This window comes from Heptranchias perlo, chromosome 22, assembly GCF_035084215.1.
Source record: "Heptranchias perlo isolate sHepPer1 chromosome 22, sHepPer1.hap1, whole genome shotgun sequence".
Taxonomy (NCBI): domain Eukaryota; kingdom Metazoa; phylum Chordata; class Chondrichthyes; order Hexanchiformes; family Hexanchidae; genus Heptranchias; species Heptranchias perlo.
Genome location: NC_090346.1, coordinates 19,568,031 through 19,589,852, shown reverse-complemented (window position 1 = coordinate 19,589,852; position 21,822 = coordinate 19,568,031). Strand labels below are relative to the sequence as shown.

General features: G+C 42.6%; 1 protein-coding gene across 3 annotated transcripts in view; it reads left to right on the top strand.

The window, feature by feature from the left end:
- The window catches only part of ift70 (intraflagellar transport 70), a 155,791-nt gene that overhangs the window by 103,644 nt on the left and 30,325 nt on the right, over nt 1-21,822 (top strand). For all 3 annotated transcript variants that reach the window (XM_068003109.1, XM_068003111.1, XM_068003110.1), the window contains exons 11-14: nt 2,760-2,813; nt 4,518-4,583; nt 13,047-13,123; nt 17,975-18,185. In XM_068003109.1, coding sequence (XP_067859210.1) covers nt 2,760-2,813; nt 4,518-4,583; nt 13,047-13,123; nt 17,975-18,185 — 408 coding nt within the window. The remainder of the gene's footprint in view (nt 1-2,759; nt 2,814-4,517; nt 4,584-13,046; nt 13,124-17,974; nt 18,186-21,822) is intronic.

Sequence of the window (21,822 nt, the reverse complement as noted above, 5' to 3'; positions counted from 1 at the left end):
TCTATACAAATCATTGGTTAAGCTGCATTTAGAATAGTTGTACAGTTTTGGGCATCTTACTTTAGGAAGGATGTAAAGGCCCTGCAGATGATGCAGTAGAGATTCACCAAGATTGACTAACTTGATTGAGTTCTTTAATGAAGTAACGAAGAGGATTGATGAGGGTAGAGCAGTTATGTTGTGTATATGGACTTTCAAAAGGCATTTGATAAAGTACCACATAATAGATTGTTAGCAAAATTGGAGCCCATGGGATTAAAGAGACAGTGGCAGTGTGAGTACAAAATTGGCTAGGGGACAGAGGCACAGAGTAGTGGCGAACGATTGTTTTTCAGACTGGGGGGAAGAATACAGTGGTGTCTTCCAGGGCTCATTTATTAGGACCATTGCTCTTTTTGATATATATTGATGACGTGGACCTGTATAAGGGACATAATTTCAAAGTTTGCAGATGACACCAAGCTTAGAAATGTAGTAAACAGTGAAGAGGATAGTAACAGTCTTCAGGAGGACATAGAGAGATTACTGAAATGGGCAGACACATGACAGATGAAATGTAATGCAGAAAAGTGTGAAGTGATGCATTTTGGAAGGAAAAATGAAGAGAGGCAATATAAACTAAATGTTACAATTTTAAAGGGGTGCAGGAACAAAGTGGGTGCACATACACAAAATTTTGAAGGTGGCAGGACAAGTTGAGAAGGCTGTTTAAAAAAGCATATGGGATCCTGGGCTTTATCAATAGAGGCATAGAGTACAAAAGCAAGGAAGTTATGCTAAATCTTTATAAAGCAATGGTTAGGCCTCAGCCAGAGTGTTCAGTTCTGGGCACTACACTTTAGGAAGGATGTCATGGCCTTAGAGAGGGTGCAGAGGAGATTTACAAGGGATGAGGAACTTCAGTTATGTGGAGAGATTGGAGAAGCTGTGGTTGTTCTCCTTAGAACAGAGAAGGTTATGGGGAGATTTGATAGAGGAGTTCAAAATCACAAATGGTTTTGACAGAGCAAGTAAGGAGAAACTGTTTCCAGTGGTAGAAAGGTCAGTAACCATAGTCACAGATTTAAGGAGTTGGCAAAAGAGCTAGAGGCGACATGAGGAAACATTTTTTTTTATGCAGTGAGTTGTAATGATCTGGAATGCACTGCCTGAAAGGGTGGTGGAAGCAGATTCAATAGTAACTTTTAAAGGGGACTTGGATAAATACTTGAAGGGAAAAAAAATTACAGGGCTATGGAGAAAGAGCAGGGGATTGGGACTAATTCAATAGCTCTTTCAAAGAACTGGCACAGGCACGATGGCCTCCTCCCGGCTGTACCTACTGTGATACTATGATATTGCCCCTGTGACAAGAGACTTTAGTTATGAGGAAGCTGGGGCCTTTTTCATTAGTGCACAGAGGAGATCTGATAGATGTATTCAAAATTAATAAGGGATTTATTAAGGTAAATACAGAAAACTAGTCATACAGAAAATATATTTACACTAGTCGGTGAGTTGGTAACAAGTGGATATAAGTTTAAGATTACAAAAGACCAAAGGGAAAGGTTAGGAGAATTTTTTTTGCACAAAGAGTTGTTAGGACGCACAGTAACCTACGAGAAACAGTGGTAGAAGCAGAATCCATAATAGCTCTTAAAAGAGAAATTAATAAATATTTTAAAAAGAAAAAATTCAAAGGGTATGGGGAAAGGACATGAGAATGGGACTAAGTGGATAGCTCTTTCAGAGAGCTGGCACAAGCATAATGGGCCGAATAGCCTCTTGTGTACTGTAAAATTCTATGATTCTGGGTTATAGGAGCTGTGTTTAGAAAGCCCCATGTGAAATCTTGTGAGTGAGTGGAAATAAAGTAAATTTTAGGATTGCTTATAAATTGGCCATGTCTTCAACTTCTGCACTTGCCAGCCTGCACATTTTCACATCTATGACAGGCAGTTTCTATTATAGAGACCATTCAAGTATTGCTCACTCTTTCACCCACCAGTTGTTTTACGAGATAGGGAATTCCTGCCCACAGCATGTTGCAGGGTTTCAATACCCTGGAACTGCAGCATCATCAGATAGCAATGAGGGGAGAATCAGGAAATTGTGCTACTTTTTGCCCACAAATGATATCAGCATGTGTAAAACATATATGGGTTCTTGAATTGTCAACAAATGAACTGAAATGAGTCAGTTTATTCTTTTTCAAGTATTTTCTCCAATAACCCATTTACTGAACCATGCACCATTGTTAGCTGGGAATGCAGGCAGGTGACCTCTTGCTGCTATGAAGCTAGCTGCAAAGAGGTGTCTGAGAGTGACCCAGGATAACTCTCCTTTCCATTCCCTCCCACTTGTGGTGGGGTGACATGTGGCGTCTGCTTGGTAGGTCTCCATGGAGGCAAGTCTAAGATCAGGAACTCAGTGTTAAGGTGTGATCCCACATTCTATCCCTCTGTGACTTATCATGTTGGAGATTCACTGTGCAGCACCACCACAGCACTTTGCAGATCCATGGATTTTTTATTTTACTTGCTCATGTAGGTTTTCAGTTTTGTAAATTCTTCTGTAACTTGCACCTTTGGAATGCTAGCCAGAAAACAAAAAGTAGTATATTTCTAGAACGTTCTATGCCTAAGTTCTTAAAATCGGTTAATTATACTTTTGATTTGCACTCTCTCAATATATATCAAAATTGGCATGACTGACTATATTAATACTTTTCAAGGTTGATTAATGTCTGTATAATTATCTGGATTTTTTTTATTGTACAGTACTTGTACGAGTTCCTGGACGCCATGATAACCTGTCAGACAGCACCAGAAGAGGTGAGAACTTGTTTTACCTCTAAAGGTCTTAAATATTCTTTTGAATTCTAAAACATGCCTTCTACTTCACCTAATACAATTATATTCTCACGTATTAAGCACAGTGTAAATATGATTAATTATATAGGCTTTGAAAGTAACACTGTGGGATAATAGGTCTGAATGCTTAATTTGTTCTTTTCAAATTCTTCTTCATCATCTTAGTTGAGATGTTAACCTGTGTAAAATAATGGGTTAAAGCTTCTTCAAAAATATTGTAGAGAGGAATAGACAAGTGTATGATGGAGGTGATATGGCCAACAAGAACGAATGACCGTTCTACTGGTTGTCTTCTGATTCATGTTAGTAGGATGTGTTTGTATGTGTTAAAAAGGTCAGAATGTATTACTTTGCTATTTAGATGTATGAGAAAGCGTTAATAAGATAAGAGAATAAAAGCGCCCAAGATTCACCCTTATCCATTAGGAATACAATGTGGCATGGTTTGGGTGAATAAAGAATAGCAATCTGGCTTAATATGAGAGGGAGTTACAAGGGGTTGCCAATGTGAAGCCTTAAAAAGCACGTTTGGAGGTCATCCGCAAGCAGGTTCTTTTCCTGGGATCTCTGTACTAGATGATTTGCTTTTTGGTAGATCTGTTTTGAAGGCAGTTGTCTCATCTCACCTGAAAGGCCCAACTTCTTTGAAGGTATACACACTTAGTCCTCTACTTTGTAAAATAATATCTTTTACATATCATACACTTGCCCAATTGGTCCCATTCTGTGCCTTTCAGTAAAGCCAGTTATGTCTGTAGTTATAGTTATCATGATACATGTTGGCTGTAGGTTCTAGATTTTCCTCTGAGCAGTATCGTCACGGAGGTGAGTCAGGTTAGGACTTCCAATGGTGTCACTGCTTTGCAGAGGGAATGCAACACTGAAACAAGAAAAATCCTATGGTGCTGCAGCACCTCAAAGAGAAGTGGCCAGTGTTATAGGGAGCAGAAGCCCGCTGAAGGTCTCCAGTACTTAGCATTTTAATGGCTCTAAATGAGCCCTCAGGAGAGCTGCCAGTGGTCAGAGAACTTAGGCTAAGGAAAGGTGATGCTTTTTCTTCTTCCCTGGGTAACACCTTCTTCTCATCTCTGAAGTCAGCCTACTGCCCGCCCACCAGGACTGATCTAGCTGTAGATCGGCAGTACTACAGCGGGAAGGCAGGAAAATTGGCGAGTTTCCTAAGCCCCACTCCCTCACTGTCATTTAAATGTGATGGGATGGTAAAGCACGGGTGACTGAGAGCCCTGCTAGTTAGCAGCAGGGATTCAGTGGTGGGCCTTTAGTCTCATGGACCTCCCATCTACATTTTCCCTGCTTCATTCCTCGAGAACTGCACAAAATTGGGTGGTTTGCCGGAGAAAAATCCAGGCCTAGTTGTCCATTATCATTTTGTTCATTAAGTTATGTGCTTCGTTACTTCTCAGAAAAGATACCACCTTTCACATGTGTAAAGTGATAGAGAATCATGAGTGATATGATAGTGTCAGAGACATGAAAATATCTTTTAAGGATGTTGCCCTCAGTATTTTCCAGTTGAAAGGTTTCCATGCAAATAATGAAATACTCTTATGGTAGGTAATTTCACTTTTGATATTATGGAAAATGTATACTAGTGACATTTTCCAACAGGATAAAATTGATCATTGATTCTCTACATCTTTACAGGCATTCAGAAAGTTTGATGAAATGGCAGGTAAACTCACTGAGCAGTTACGGAAATTGACCAAACAGGTAATTAATCAATTTCAGAAACAGTTGACTATATGGTGTGTGTGCATTTAGTGCCAGTTTCCTTCATTGCCACTTATCACTAGGCCTATTTAGCATATTTGTACCACTATGCTATAGGAAAGTGATAATTATAACTGTGCTTTAATGCACTGCTGATGTGATACGTTTAATTTATCAAACTACTACCGCACCTGTGACAAACCTATAATCACCAGTACTTCTCCCAAGTCTTGTACAACTCAAATTGTTCTCTAGACACAACCAAAGTTTGGAAGGACAAAATCTGTAATAACGGTTGGATATTTTTCACTGTTAAGTGAACATAGTACAAAAATTTCACACATGCTTAATTGGATTCTTACTAACAACGCTGTCATTTTATCGAAGTGATTTGCCCTAGCTTAAATTTAAAAGAACTGTTTCCTCAGTTTTTCAAATTACAAATTTTTTGTGAGCATGATGATTCTGTATAGAATTTAATTACATTTTTTCCTCACATGCTTAAAAACTATCTGAGTGATTTAGACTCTTTCTAAAAAGGGATTGGGATGCTTTTGCTTTGAGGCTGACGCCACACTTCAGTTTGTTAACCACATGGTCCTCTTCCATCCTTCTTCACTTCCATTTTTTTTCTGGTGATTACCAGCAGTTCATTCTGTTGTCAGTGCAACTTGGAGAAGTTTGACTGCACATAACGATTTTTGAGACTGGCGTGTTTTTGAGTGCACAGCAGTAATACAGAGTTCTACTGCGACTCTGAATTTTTTCAGAGATTCCCAGGGCACTTCCAGACCTGAGGAGACGCACACGCTATAGATGTCTGTGTGATAATGGGTGAAAAGCATTGAATACCAGAGAAGGTGACGACACCTCGATGAAGTGCAGTCCTGAGCATGGCACCATGGGGCAAAGGACTGCACAGGGAGGTACAGTGAAGTGTAGAAATGTCATAGGGGATTTGAAGTCAGGGGGACAGACAGGCATTTCTGTGACCGCCAATGTGAGTCCCGTGTAGTGTGTTGCCTCCCTGGTGCCAGCGTAAAGGACATCATAGAACCCTCTGAGGGGGGGAGGGAACAGCCAGAAGTCATGGTCCATGTGGGTACCAATGACATAGGAAAGAAAAGGGATGAGTCCTGCGGTTAGAGTTTCAGAAGCTAGGGAGGAAGTTAAAAAGCAGGACCTCAAAGGCAGTAATCTCTGGATTACTCCCAGTGCCACGCGCTAGTGAGTACAGAAATAGGAAGATAAGACAGGTTAATGCATGGCTAGAGACCTGGTGCAAGAGGAAGGGCTTCAGATTCATGGGGCATTGGGACCAGTTCTGGGGCAGGAGGGACCTGTTCAAGACGAATGGGTTGCACCTCAATAGAGCTGGGACCAATATCCTCACAGGGAGGTTAACTAGTGCTGTGGGAGAGGGTTTAAACTAATTTGGTAGTGGGATGGGCACCAGGATGTAGCATTAAAAAGGAGAAACAGGGTGCACAAAGGATTGTGAGAGACAGATAGCACTGGAGTGAGAACTAGTACAGTATTAGATGGGATCAGACTAGGAGAAGATACGAGAAGGCCTAAGATAGGTTTGAAGTGCATGTGTGTAAATGCACAAAGCGTAGTAAATAAGATTGCTGAGCTGCAAGCGCAAATAACCACATGGGAATATGATGCAGTGGCGATAACGGAGACCTGGCTCAAAAAAGGGCAGGATTAGGTACTAAATATTCCTGAATACAAGGTGTTCAGGAAAGATAGGGAACGAATAAAAGGAGGGGGGTGGTTGCAGTATTGATTAAGGAGAATATTGCAGTGCTGGAGAGAGAGGATGTCCTTGAGGGGTCAAAGATAGAATCTATTTGGTTAGAGTTAAGAAACAATAGAGGTACCATTACTCTACTGGGTATATTCTATAGCCCAACCAGTGGGAAGGATATAGAGGAGCAAATTTGCAGGGAAATTACAGAGAGAGGAAGAACTATAGAATAGGGATAACGGGGGACTTCAACTATCCTAATATAGACTGGGATAGTAATAGTGTAAAGGGCAAAGAGGGGGAGGAATTTCTGAAGTGTGTTCAGGAGAATTTTCCTGATCAGTATGTTTCCAGCCCAATGAGGAAGGAGGCATTGCTGGATCTGGATCTGGGGAATGAGGTGGGTCAAGTGGAGCAAGTGTCAGTGGGGGAACATTTAGGGAACAGTGATCATAGTAACATAATGTTTAGATTATTTATAGAAAAGGACAAGGAGCAATCTAGAGTAAAAATACTTAATTGGAGGAAGGCCAATTTCACTGGGTTGAGAACGGATCTGGCCTGAGTAAATTGGAATCAAAGATTGGCAGGCAAAACTGTAATCAACAATGGGCAGCCTTTAAAGAGGAGATGGTTCGGGTATGGTCTAGGTACATTCCCACGAGGGGGAAAAGTAGGGCAACCAAAGCCAGAGCTGCCTGGATGATGAAAGAGATAGAGAGTAAGATGATGCAGAAAAAGGGGGCGTATGACAGATGTCAAGTTGATAAAACAAGTGAGAACCAGGCTGAATATAGAAAGTACAGAGGAGAAGTGTAAAAGGAAATAAGAGGGGCAAAGAAAGAGTATGGGAATTGACTAGCAGCTAACATAAAAGGGAATCCAAAAGTCTTCTATAGGCAAATAAATAGTAAACAGGTAGTAAGAGGAGGGGCGGGGCCGATTGGGGACCATAAAGGAGATCTACGCATGGAGGCAGAGGGCATGACTGAGGTACTAAATGAGTACTTTGCATCTGTCTTTACCAAGGAAGAAGATGCTGCCAAAGTCACAGTAAAAGAGGAGGTAGTTGAGATACTGGATGGGGTGAAAATTGATAACGAGGAGGTACTAGAAAGGTTGGCTGTACCTAAAGTAGATAAGTCACCCGGTCCGGATGGGATGCATCCTAGGTTGCTGAGGGAAGTAAAGGTGAAAATTGCAGAGGTACTGGTCACAATCTTCCAATCCTCCTTAGATATGGGAGTGGTGCCAGAGGACTGGAAAATTGCAAGTGTTACACCCTTGTTCAAAAAAGGGTGTAAGGATAAACCTGGCAACTACAGGCCAGTCAGTTTAACCTCGGTGGTGGGGAAGCTTTTAGAAACAATAATCCAGTACAAAATTAATAGTCACTTGCACAAGTGTGGATTAATAAAGGAAAGCCAGCATGGATTTGTTAAAGGCAAATCATGTTTAACTAATTTGATTGAGTTTTTTGATGAGGTAACGGAGAGGATTGATGAGGGCAATGCAGTTGATGTCGTGATGTTGTGTATATGGACTCTCAAAAGGCATTTGATAAAGTGCTACATAATAGACTTGTCAGCAAAATTGAAGCCCGTGGAATAAAAGGGGCAGTGGCAGCATGGGTACGATATTAGCTAAGTCACAGGAAACAGAATAGTGGTGAACAGTTGTTTTTCGGACAGGAGGAAGGTATAAAGTGGTGTTCCCTAGGGGACGGTACTAGGACCACAGCTATTTTTGATAAATATTAATGACTTGGACTTGGGTGTACGGGCCACAATTTCAAAATTTACAGATGACACAAAACGAGGAGGTGTAGTAAACAATGAGGAGGATAGTAATATACTTCAAGAGGACATAGACAGGCTGATGGAATGGGCGGACATATGACAGATGAAATTTAATGCAGAGAGGTGCGAAGTGATACATTTTGGCAGGAAGAATGAGGAGAGGCAATATAAATGGTACAATTCTAAAGGGGGTGCAGTAACAGAGAGACCTGAGGGTATATGTTCATATATCTTTGAAGGTGGCAGGACAGGTTGAGAAAGTGGTTAAAAAAGCATACCAGATCCTGGGCTTTATAAAGAGAGGCATAGGTTACAAAAGCAAGGAAGCTGTGTTGAATCTTTATAAAACACTGGTTCGGCCACAACTGGAGTATTGTGTCCAATTCTGGGCATTGCACTTTAGGAAAGATGTGAAGCCCTTAGAGAAGGTGCAGAAAAGATTTACTAGAATGGTTCCAGGGATGAGGGACTTCAGTTACGTGGATAGACTGGAGAAATTCCTTAGAGCAGAGAAGGTTAAGAGGAGATTTGATAGAAGTGTTCAAAATCATGAAGGGTTTAGATAAAGTAAATAAAGAGAAACTCTTCCCATTGGCAGAAGGGTCGAGAACCAAAGGACACAGATTTAAGGTGATTGACAAAAGAACCAAAGGCAACATGAGGAAAATCTTTTTTACGTAGCCAATAGTTATGATCTCGAATGTGCTGCCTGAAAGGGTGTGGAAGTAGATTCAATCGTGGTTTTTAAGAAGAAATTGGATAAATACATGAAGGGAAAAAATTTGCAGGACTATGGTGAAAGAGCGAGAAATGGGACTAACTGGATTGCTCTTACAAAGAGCAGGCACGGGCTCGCTGGGCCGAATAGCCGCTTCCTGTGTTGTAACCGTTCTATGATTCTATGAAATAAAGAAAGGGAAATAAAGATTGGAATAAGAGAGAGGAAAAAAAGACAGAAAGGAAAAGTAAGAAAAAAAATTTAAATTTAAGATTTGACATTTTTAAAATCTCTAACAACGATTCACAACCTGAAGGAATGAGACTCTACAGTTTAAATTGTTCACTTTCTGGGCCCGAGAGGTTGATTGGCAATCATTGACAAGTATCACATTGTTAAAGGGGTACTTGCGCTATTAATTACTGGACATAATTTTCTGTTGCCGTTTAATGGGCAATTAATGTGCAAATGCAGCAACTCCATGAAACACACAGGGAGGTTATGGGCAAGCTGCCGTTTCACGAGGCTAACGGCAGAGCGGTACAAATCATCCAGCAAATTGTGACAATTCGCAATTAATTGGGTTACTCTTCCTCGCCAAATGTTGCTGGCCAATTTGCACATGAATGTGCATCATTCACATGCTGTTATTTTTTCAGCAAATTCCGGCCCAATATGTTAAGTCACACTGCCACTTTTAACAAAAGTGTCACTGCAACATCAGCCGTACACACTGGAAGCTTATTGTAAAAGTTGAAATGTCTGTTTTTGTTTTTGTTTTTGTTGAGTTCTGACTTTTGCAAAATTGCTGACATTGGCCCCGATATTACCAGGGAGGCGGGATGGCAGCGGGGGGGCGATTGGGCGCGTGGTAACCCGCCCAGTAAAATCCGTCCATTCCCCAAGCGATCGCAGGTAAATTGGAGTCAGTTAACGTGGCTTCCGGTTTTCCCGTCGTAAACCTGCGCAGCGGGCGGAATGCGCACCCACATCACAGGCTGTCAGCTGGAGGAGCTGTATTTAAAGGGGCAGTCCTCCAATGTTGCTCCTGGAGCAAAAACCCAAAATTATAGAATGGAGCAGCCCGGGGGAAAGGCTGCTCCCAAATTTAGTGATGCCTCACTCCAGGTGCTACTGGATGGGGTGAGGAGGAGGAGGGATATATTCTACTCAGCAGACGGAAGGAAGTGGCCTGCCTCTGCCACCAAGAAGGCCTGGTTCGAGGTGGCAGAGGAGGTCAGCAGCAGCAGCAACGTCTCCCGCACATGGATCCAGTGCAGGAAGCGCTTCAATGACCTAACTAGGTCAGCCAAAGTGAGTACATTTACTCATTCTCCTACACTCCATCTTCCATATCACCGCCCCCACCCCACAACTCCTTCTGCACTGCCAACACTACTCTATCATATCACTCCTCGAAAACACTCAAAGCTCATCCTCAACTTACCTGCACTTACTCACCTCCCCATTACTCATCCCACCACTACCACTCAACCCAATCCTCATACAATGTCATGGCTCTGTCTCATGCTCACCCTCTGATGCATCTCTTTCACGGTCAGCCTCACCCAAACCAATGCATTCATCGGTTGGCCACGTCACCATCATTCACTCACGCCTCTCTACTTTCTCCCCATATAGGAGAAGAGAGCCCAGAATGCATGGGAGAGGGCGAGGACCGGAGGGGGGCCGCAACATCTGGTCATCCTCACAGACGCAGGGCAGGAGGCTCTCGAACTGAGCCACACCCTTGAGTGCCTGTCCGTCGGAGACGCCGAGACTGGCACCCGACAAACGGCTGGTGACAGAACTTTAACATTCAGCACACACAATAGCAAATGATGTCAACATGCCTTCCCGTCTTCAGCACCTCAACATCTGTGATCATGCTTAATATTGCCTTCTGTTCTCTCACAGGACTATTTTGTGCAGGGGGCGGTGGGGGGGTGGCTCTTGTGGCCATTGCTCTGTCCAGGTGGTGAAGCCTGGACTCTTCACACTGCACACTGTCTGATGTTAGGAGAACCGTTCACATATCAGTGACTCCCTGGCCTCACGAGCAGTCAGGTGAGCTGCTGTTCTGCCCATGGGTTGCTTCTCCGCTGCCGCCGCCGCCTCCTCCTCCTCCTCCTCAATGTAGGTGGCAGATGTGGATGGGGCCTCCTCCAGCGGCACCCCTCTCTGTTGTGACTATAATGCGTCCCACTCTGTCTGGTGCGTATTGAAGTGCTCCCCCAGAACAATCAAGGCACCTGAAGCGCATCTTGAGCAGCCCTATAGCATGTTCAATTGTAGACCTGGAAGCGATGTGGCTCTCATTATATCGACGCTGTTGCTCGGTGGTGGGGTTCCTCAGAGGTCTTGCAGCCAAAACTTTGTCATGAGCCACGTGTGCAGGGGGTGTCCCTTGTCCACGAGAAGCCAGCCCTTGCGGGTGTTCGGTGCGTGGAAGAGGGACTGGATGTTGGGCTCCCGGAGGATGAAGGAATCACGACAGCTGCCAGGGTATCTGACGCACACGTGAAGGAATCTCTTGAGGTGGTCACAAACGAGCTGAGTGTTGATGGACTGTCCTGGCTCGTGTGGAGATGCTCGTATTGCTATATGGGTGCAATCGATTACACCCTACACCTGTGGGAAGCCAGCCGCAGCGTGGAATCCCACTGCCCTATCCGCCTGGCTGAGGTCCTCCATGGGGAAGTTGACGTAGTGCGAGGGCCTGCGAAACAAGCCGTCGGTGACCTGCCTAATGCACTTGTGTGCAGATGACTGAGAGACCCCGGCGATGTCCCCAGTGGCACCCTGGAATGATACGGAGGCAGAGAAGTTGATGGCAATGGTGACTTTGAAAGTGACAGGTAAGGAGATGCTGCTCGGGCCAGCCGGGAGCAGCTCACCATGAAGGAGGCTGCAGATGTCTGCGACTGACCTGGCGACTGACTCTGAGCCTCCGTATGCATTGCCCCTCAGAGAGGTCCAGGAAGCTGAGCCTCGGTCTGTAGACCCTGTTGCGAGGGTAGTGCCTCCTGCGACGCCGCTCTCTCTGTTGTTGCCCTCCGTGCTGTTGTGCAGGTGCCTGTGATGCAGCACTGTGTTGTGGAGCTCCATGTGGTGGAGGTGGACAGCGTGCCTGGCGAGGCTGGTGATGTTGCTCATCCTCGGATGAAGTGATGGATACAGCCATGGCGCCCCCCATTCTGACGGTGTGAGTTTGAGGGGGTCCACAAAATAGGTAAATATGTTTGCGCAGCAGAGTTTTGGGTATAAATCAAGAATTTTGAGTGGAAACACAAAGGTCTTGCAGCCAAAACTTTGTCTGAAGTGCCAGAATGCCCTGCTGCAATAAATGAGGTTTTCCCCCCACCTGTCAAATAATCCTTTGCATCTCCCACTGGCTGCTGGCTGAAATACGTTTGCTACAACAGGGAGTGTTTCCCACAGCACAGGAAACACGTAGAGGATCCTTCAAAATTGTACCCCTGCCAAAATCTCCACTCAATGAGGCCTCTCAACTATCTGCCTAACTATGTACATGATCATCCCACTGGCAATTAAAGCCGGCGGGAGTCCCGCATTCAGGAGCTGCGCGGGCACCCGAGCGCATCACTGGGGAACCCGGAAGTCAGCGGGTTGGAGTCGGGCTCTGAACCCGCTCCGGGATTCCGCCATTTTATGAGCCCCCAACACACCCGCTCCGCCATCCGAAAATCGGCCCCAATGACTTCTGCTTTCAGAACACTATTATTTTTGTAGTTACAGTTTTGAGCAAGCCCTGTATGGTTATGACAGTTGATTAAATTTCTGGTTGAATTGATCCTGACGTTGGTTAATGGAAGTGTGCAGTTTCAAGTTTTATGTGTCTTATTCATCTAACCGTAAGAGAGTCTAAATGTGGATAACAGGACTTGAATATATGTTTACATGGAAGAGAACACTTTTCTCAAATGCATTACTTCATTTAGTTTAACCCATCTCAATCCTAATTCAAATATTGGAGACTACATTATTGTTGTGAGAAAAGATTATTGATGATTTGATTTATAGATTTGAAAAATGTAGTATTGCTGAAGTGTCATGTTAATATTGCACTTCTGTAACTTACAGGGGAGAATGATAGGTTGTGTCTTTCATGTTTAAACAAGCCTGCTAATAAGTGTGACAAAATTAAATAGCAAAACTTGTTTTCCATCTAGGTACAGGAAGCGAGACATAATCGAGATGATGAAGCTGTGAAAAAGGCAGTAAATGAGTATGATGAAGCGCTTGAGAAGTGAGTTGCATTCAGTAAAATCCTTCAAATATGCTTTCAGATGTGCTTTAATAATTGTTAGAAGGCAGGAAGTTGCTAGGTAGGAGGTATAGATATTCTACAGAAAAGGACTACGGGGCAGACAGTTGCTACCCCTCCCTCCTTCACCCTACCATTGGTGACCATGCCTTCAGCCACCAAGGGCCCATGCTCTGGAATACCTTCTCCAATCCTCTCCACCTCTATGTCCTCCTTTAAGAGGAAACCCACCTTTTTGACCAAGCTTTTGGTCACCCCTCCTGATACCTCCTTCTCTGACTCTGCATCCATTTTTTTTTCTTTCTGAAGCATCTTAGGAGTTTTCTACATTAAAGGTGCTATATAAATACAAGTTGTTTTTGCTGAAGCTATGTATCCATTTTTTAAAGTAAAATTCAAAGGAAGATAAAGATTGTATTTGATGGAATGAAAAGCTAGGTGTAATTCCTATTATTAGACTTGCAAAAACTGATGTTGCAGAAATAGCATTACTGGGGATATGTTCCACTTTGGTGCTCTTGGTGCAGAACCACATTCACTGGGGAAATTGCACAGTTTCTGAATATGAGGTCTGGACAGGCGTAGCCAGGACTGCTGAAGCAGAAAATCTCCCCTTATGTTTTAGGGGTGAGAGATCTCACAGTGCTTTTGTTTATATGACCAATCATATAAAAATCATGAGCCCCTTTCTGCATCAGTTTCTGTAACGACAGAGTTAAACCAAATTGAGCCTTTTGCAACTAGTTAAGTATCCCTTTCTTACTTGTTTCTTAATTTAAAATTAAATTTACTATTTGATTTTGGTAGGCTGAATTTCAGCTTTGAGAAGTGAAATCATTAACATTTTGCAAACTTTGTTAGAAAATAACAACTCCTAGCTGGTATTTGTACAATATGTCTGCCCAGGTATGATTTATGCCTAACTTCCCCCTTAACTTCCCAAAGAAAATCATAGAACTGGCAGAGGTAGAGCAATCCCTAAAGATTTTTTTTCTGTAGTCTGCTGGCATTACACCAGGGAGATGGCATAACTTGAGTGGAAAATCCTGCCCAAAGTGATCAGCATCAATGGGTCATTCATTCTTGCGAATTAAAAAAGAGAATGTCAAGTTATTTTTTAAGGTTCAAATATTTAATACATAAATTTAAATAAAACAATGAATGCTGAAGAAGGCATTACATGAACTATGAAATTCCTCAGTCAGACAACAGTAAGCTTGTGAATTTGGACCTAAATGAAATAGAATATTGGAAATAACAATTAACCACACCACTAGGGTATATGATGTTGCTACATGTATACACACTCCCTATTGTTTATGCATCAGGAGAATGGACAATCTGTGGCACTTCTGGTTTCTTTTTCTTATGTAGCATCCATAACTGTCTCTTCCAGAGCAGCAACCTCAACTACCTCATCTCCTTTTCCCAATGAACATCACAACTAATTTGTTTGCTGGGGGTTAATTTCCTCCCTATAATGTAATTGCTTCCCTTCCCACATTAATGTGGAATTGTAGATCATCCAGAAAAGTTAAACCTACTTACTAGGACATATATGCAGTGCTTCTTCAATGGCTCAGCTTCATTCAGTCAGTAATTAAGCTACACACACCAGGAAAGTCCCAGGTTCAATCCCCAGTCTATGCTAAGTTAGCTAATCTTAGCCAAGGCAGTAGTAATATACATAGAAATGCATACATGGAAGTTACAACATGGAAACAGTCCATTCGGCTCAACCAGTCCTTGTCAATGTTTATCCTGTGGGCAAAAAATCCTATTCACATTTGCCTACCCTATTTCATATCCCCTTTTCCTTTATCCAGCTAGCCAATCAAATCTTGAATGCTGACATAGAAGTGAATTCCACAGCCTCACAACTCTCTAAAGAAGTTTCCCGTTCACCCATCACCCCTGTACTCACTGACCTAAATTGGCTCCTGGTTCACCAACGCCTCAATTTTAATATTCTCATCCTCATGTTCAAATCCCTCCATGGCCTTGCCCCTCCCTATCTTTGTAACCTTCTCCAGCCCTACAACCCTCCCAGAACTCTACGTTCCTCCTTCTCTAGCCTCTTGTGCATCCCCCACTTCTTTCACCCCTCCATTTGCAGCCATGCCTTCAGCCGTCTAGGCCCTACACTCTTTAATTCCCTCCCCAAACTCCTTCGCCAATTCACCTCTCTCTCTCCCTTTAAGACGCTGCTTAAAACATACGTCTTATACCAAGCATTTGGTCACTTGTCCTAATGTCTCATTTTTTGGCTCCAGGTCAATTTTTGTCTGATTACACTCCTGTGAAGTGCCTTCGGACATTTTACTAAAGATGCGATATAAATGCAAGTTGTTGTTGCTCTCTGTTCTAAATCTCTTGCATCTAGTATTGTATCTGTGGGCCCTCGTTCTACACCCCTGAACTACTGGAAGCACCCTGCCGCTTCCTTTCATAATTTTAAACATTGCTATCATATCGCCCGATAATCTGTGGTGTTCTACTGAGAAAAATCCCATTTGCTAGTCTTTCTTCATATTTGTATTTCCTCATTTCCGTTAGTATCCTAATGAATCTGCGTTGTATTCTGAATGAAACCTTGTACCCTCATAAATGTACGTTTTTTTTTTAACTCTCTCTTTACTATTTTAGGGCATCTAAATATTTGGTTTTATTTATATTAAAACAAAACATGTTTACAGATAGTTATGCTTACAACTCAGTCAGTAGTACAACTTGAAACTCAGAATGATCAAATTCTTCAGCTTTGGGAGACTGAGGGGTTAATCATTGATGTCCTTCTGGTCTTCTTCTGGATTGTCTCCAGTCTGTCACACTAAAATGGCTGGTTTTAAAATTCTTGCTGGCAAAACAGGCTGCCAGTAATTTTCCTTTCTCGCTGATGCAAAAGCAGTTTGCTAATGTGTATAACAGTTTCTTGTTTCTTGTTCCTCTGTGGTTCCCCCCTTCTGCTCCCTCATTCCCTCCCTTCTCCCTCCATTCATTCTCCCCCTCACTCACTCCCTCTCCCCTCCCCTCCCCTCTCCCCCACTCCCCTGCCCCCTGTGGTCTTTCAAGGCCTAGCTCGTCCTTATCTCTGCGGAAGTACATTGTCTTAGTTAGCTGTGAAAAGTCTTTCGAACTTGGTCAAGCTTCCCAGCATGCCATCTTCAACAGTCAAGTTTAACAATTCTGATTTCTGTCCTTTGTTGTTAATACTTTTAGCCAAATTCTGCTCTTTGAGCAAGAAATTCAGGGTTTCTAGCCTATCCTTTTTAGTTTTCTTTAAAACTGGTCTTGAAAAGGAGCCCAGTGCTGCTTACAGTACTCTACATGAGCTATAATTAAGGATTTATATAAGCTCATCATTTCCTCTTGGCTTTTATATTCTGGCACTTACTGTGATAAAACCTACAATTTCATTAGCTTCTTTTTATGGACTTAGCAACCTGATGTGCTCCCTTTAATGTCCTGTGAATCTGTACCCCCAAATCTGTCTGCTCTTCCACAAAACCATGCCTACTTCCCTTCAAAGTATAAATACTGCTGTTATTTTTTTAAATCAAGTTGTATCATCTCACACTTACTGACATTGAATTCCATTTGCCACTTTTTAGCCCATTCCTCCGTTTTATCAATATCCCATTGCAGTTTCCTTTGGTCTTCTGAAGATGTATCATGTGCAAATGTTGACACCACTCCCTTCAGGCTAAATCAAAATCATTGACACAGTGAACAGAAGTGGTTCCAGAACTAACCTCTGTGGAACACGACTACACACTTCCAACCACTTTGAAAAATTGTCCTTAACTCCTTGTCAAAGGCTTTCCTAAAGTCCACATATACTACATCCACTGCATTTCCCTCATCTACCATGTCCGTGACCTCCTCAAAGAATTCTGTGAAGTTTATCAAGCCCTGTCGTCCCTTTTCAAATCTATGCCAGCTATTTCTAACTTTTTCCTTTTTATCTAGATAAATGGTAATTTCATTGTTAATTAGATACTGCAATTTTCTCTACCACAGTTGTTAAACTAACTGGTCTGTAATTACCCAGATTAGCTCTGTCTCCCTTTTTAAAAATGGATACTCCATTGGACATTCTCCAGCATTCCACCACACATCCACACTCAGTAGACCCCTGAAATATAATTTCCTCCCTCAGCTCCCGCAGGATCCTAGGAGTTATTCTGTCGGGGCCCTGGCGCATTATCATTCTTGTTGACCCTAGCGTGTTGAGAAGAGGAAAATTGGCCCAGTTTGCCACTTTTATTCTGTGACTCCTGTAAAAACTCTAGTTGTATGAATGTTGGCTGAGGACAAGGTCGAGTTTGAGATGCACAAGCCCCTTCCCCACTATTGAAAAATCTGCTGACCCCCATCTAATGGCCGGGATGGAGTGGCGGGGGGGGCGGAACCTCTGCCTGCCACAAAGATGCGTCACTGACCACTGCCATATTTCTGACTTTGGGGTCATTATCATATTGGTGGCAGAGTCCCCATGCTGCCTGCAAGATGGCAATGGCAATTTTTTTAAAAATACACCCTACACCGAGGGTTTGTGCAAGGCAGCACTCCCTGAGGTGACTGTCCCCGGATTTCTGTGCAATCCTTCCACAAACCACCGAATACTAGCCCCTGTGTCCAGCATTTATAGAGTGCAAATGGTACAAAATACAGTGAAAACATGTTTCCTTCATTTGCATGAAGATAACCGACACCGCCCTTGAAACTTTATCCCAGCAAGGAGTCAAACTGTTCATGTTTTTTTAAAAATGTATGCTTTGTAGTAACTTTACACTGTGACTATTATAGAACTAATGGAATACATTTTCTCAGGTATATTCCAGTGCTTATGGCTCAGGCCAGAATCTACTGGAACTTGGAAAACTACCAAATGGTTGAGAAGATCTTCCGAAAGTCAGTGGAGTTCTGCAATGAGCATGACGTTTGGAAATTGAATGTTGCCCATGTTCTCTTTATGCAGGAGAACAAGTATAAAGAGGCAATAGGCTTCTATGAACCAATTGTGAAAAAGCATTACGACAATGTAAGACACCAACATTTGCATGCGGTTTTGTTTTTTTAAACCATAGTGAATTGTAATGTTTAGGTCATTTTGTGTTCCTTATGATTTTATTGGTTACAGTCTGATAGCTATCAAACTACTGTAAATTATAGCTTGATTGTTTAAATATTAATAGTCAGTTATGTATATGTATTCAACCAGCATTTAGGATTAATTTTCATAGCCAAACAACATTTGTGGGATACAGTATATCCATATCCTGATATGTGCTTTCTAATAAGTGGCCAAGTTTGTGCTCTTAACCTGAGTTTTTTGCTGTCTTTGGAGCTACACACAGAATCCTTCAATTTAGTTTATTTTCAAATTGAAGAGAAAAACTTAGTGAAGGCGAGTGTGAGTGTGAGACTGGACTGGTGGCAGGCAACTGATCACTATTACATCAGAGTAAAGAAGGAGGCAGTAGAGAAATTGGATAGGATAAAAATAAAGAGGAGGCACTTAAAAGGTTGGCAGCGCTCAAAGTAGAAAAGTCACCCAGTCCGGATGGGATGTATCCTAGGTTGCTGAGGGAAGTAAAGATGGAAATTGCGGAGGCTCTGGCCACAATCTTCCAATCCTCCTTAGATATGGGAGTGGTGCCAGAGGACTGGAGAATTGCAAATGTTATGCCCCTGTTCAAAAAAGAGGAGAATGATAAACCCAGCAATTACAGGCCAGACAGTCTAATGTCGGTGGTGGGGAAACTTTTAGAGACATTAATCCAGGACAAAATTAATTGGCACTTGGAAAAAATATGGGTTAATAAATGAAAGCCAGCACATATTTGTTAAAAGCAAACCGTGTTTGACTAACTTGATTGAGTTCTTTGATGAAGTAACAGAGAGGGTTGATGAGGGTAGTGCAGTTGATGTGTATGTGGACTTTTAAAAGGCTTTTGATAAAGTAACACATAATAGACTTGTTAGCAGAATTGAAACTCATGGGATTAAAAGGGCAGTGGCTGTGTGGATATGAAATTGGCTAAGGGACAGAAAGCAGAGAGTAGTGGTGAAAGGTTGTTTTTCAGACTGAAGGGAAGTATACAGTGGTGTTACCCAGGGGTCAGTGTTGGGGCCACTGCTCTTTTTGATATATTTTGATGACCTGGACTTGGGTATACAGGGCATAATTTCAAAGTTTGCCGATGACATGAAACTCGGAAACGTAGTAAACTGTGAGAAAGATAGTAACAGACTTCAGGAGGATATAGACAGACTGGTTACAACGAAACTACAGCACAGAAACAGGCTATTCCGCCCAACTGGTCTATCCAGGTGTTCATTCTCCACATGAGCCTCCTCTCTCCCTATTCATCTAACCCTATCAGGATACCCTTCTGTTCCTTTCTCCCTCATGTGCTTATCTAGCTTCCCCTTAAATGAATCTGTGCTATTCGCCTCAACTACTCCTTGTGGTAGTGTGTTCCACATTCTAACCACTCTCTGGGTAAAGAGGTATCTCCTGAATTCCCTATTGGATTATTAGTGAATATTTTATATTTAATTTTGGACTCCCCCATAAGTGGAAACATTTCCTCAACGTCCACCCTATCATTATCTTGAAGACCTCCATCAGGTCAGCCCTAAGCCTTCTCTTTTCCAGAGAAAACAACCCCAGCCTGTTCAGCCTTTCCTGATAAGGATATCCTCTCAGTTCTGGTATCATCCTTGTGAATCTTTTTTGCACTCTCTCCAATGACTCCAAATCCTTTCCACAATATGGAGACCAGAACTGTGCACAATACTCCAAGTGTGGTCTACCCAAGGCTCTATACAAATTTAACATAACTTCTTTGCTTTTCAATTCTATCCCTCTAGAAATTAATCCTTGTGCTTGATTTGCCTTTTTTATGGCCTTATTAACCTGCATCGCTACCTTTAGTGATTTGTGTATCTATACCCCTGGATCCGGGACCTTACAAGCTGGACGGGTTGCACCCAAGCAGAACCAAGACCAATATCCTCGAGGGGGCATTTGCTAGTTCTGTTGGGGAGGGTTTAAACTAGTGTGGCAGGGGGATGGGAACCAAAGGGCAGCTACAGATAGGACAAATTCAGACCAGGAAACGGGAAGTAGAAAAGCAGTTTGTGACGTAGTTAGCGACTCAGAAAGGCAAAAGAAGCAAAGGTTAAATAGTGTTCAGCACAGGAATTTGATGGGGTTAAACGGTATATACTTCAATGCTAGGAGTATTATAAACAAAACAGATGAGCTAAGGGCACAGATAGACACATGGCAGCATGATATCATTGCTATAATGGAAACCTGGCTTAAAGAGGGGGATAATTGGCAGCTCAATATCCCTGGATATAGAGTTTTCAGGCAGCATAGAGTGGGTGATAAAAAAGTAGGGGGGGTAGCATTATTAGTTAAAAAATCAATTACAGTTGTGAGAAGGGGTGATATGCTAAATGGATCATCAATCGAGTCCAAATGGGTTGAGCTAAGAAATAAAAAAGGGGCAGTCACGCTACTAGGAGTGTACTTTAGACCCCCGAATAGCGAAAGATAGAAGAACAAATATGTAGGCAAAAATAAGAGGGCAATAATAGGAGGGGACTTCAACTACCCTAACATCAACTGGGATTCAAACAGTGTGAGGGGCACAGAGGGCGCAAAATTCTTGATCGGTGTCCAGGAGAACTTTTATAGCCAGTTCGTGACGAGCCCAACAAGAGGGGATGCAATTCTAGATTTAGTCCTGGGAAATGAAGAAGGGCAAGTGGGTGAAGTGACAGTGGGTGACCATATTGGGGATAGTGACCACAATTCAGTTTTAGCATTATTATGGAAAGGGACAGAGTTAAATCAGGAGTAAACGTTTTAAATTGGGGGAAGGCAAATTTTACAGAACTAAGAGGTGATTTGGCAGAAATGGACTGGACACAACTACTTGAGGAGAAATCAGTGGGAGGCACTAAAAAGTAAAATTCTACGGGTACAATGCAGACACGCCCCCTCAAAGAAAAAGGGTGGCACTGCCAAATTTAGAGCCCCCTGGTTGTCTAGAAGTATACGGGGCAAGATAAAGCAGAAAAAGAAAGCTTATGACTGTCACAGAAAACTAAATACAGCAGAAAGCCTAGAGGAGTATAGAAAATACAGGGATGACATAAAAAGGAAATAAGGAAAGCAAAGAGAGGGCATGAAAAAATATTAGCTAGTAAGATTAAAGAAAACCCAAAGATGTTTTATCAGTACATTAAGAACAAGAGGATAGCTAAGGAAAAGGTGGGACCTATCAGGGATGATAAGGGTAACTTGTGTGTAGAAGCAGAGGATGTGGGTAGGGTTTTAAATGAATATTTTGTCTCCGTATTCACAAAGGAAAGGGATGATCCGGACGTAGTAGTTAAAGAGGAGAGGTGTGAAATATTGGATAAGGTAAACATAATGAGAGAGGAAGTACTAGAGGGACTGGAATCCTTGAAAGTTGATAAGTCACCAGGGCCGGATGGATTGTTTCCTTGACTATTGATGGAAGCCAGGGAGGAAATAGCGGATGCTCTGAGGATCATTTTCCAATCCTCACTAGATACAGGGGAGGTACCGGAGGACTGGAAGACTGCAAACATAGTACCGTTGTTTAAAAAGGGTACGAGGGAAAGGCCGAACAATT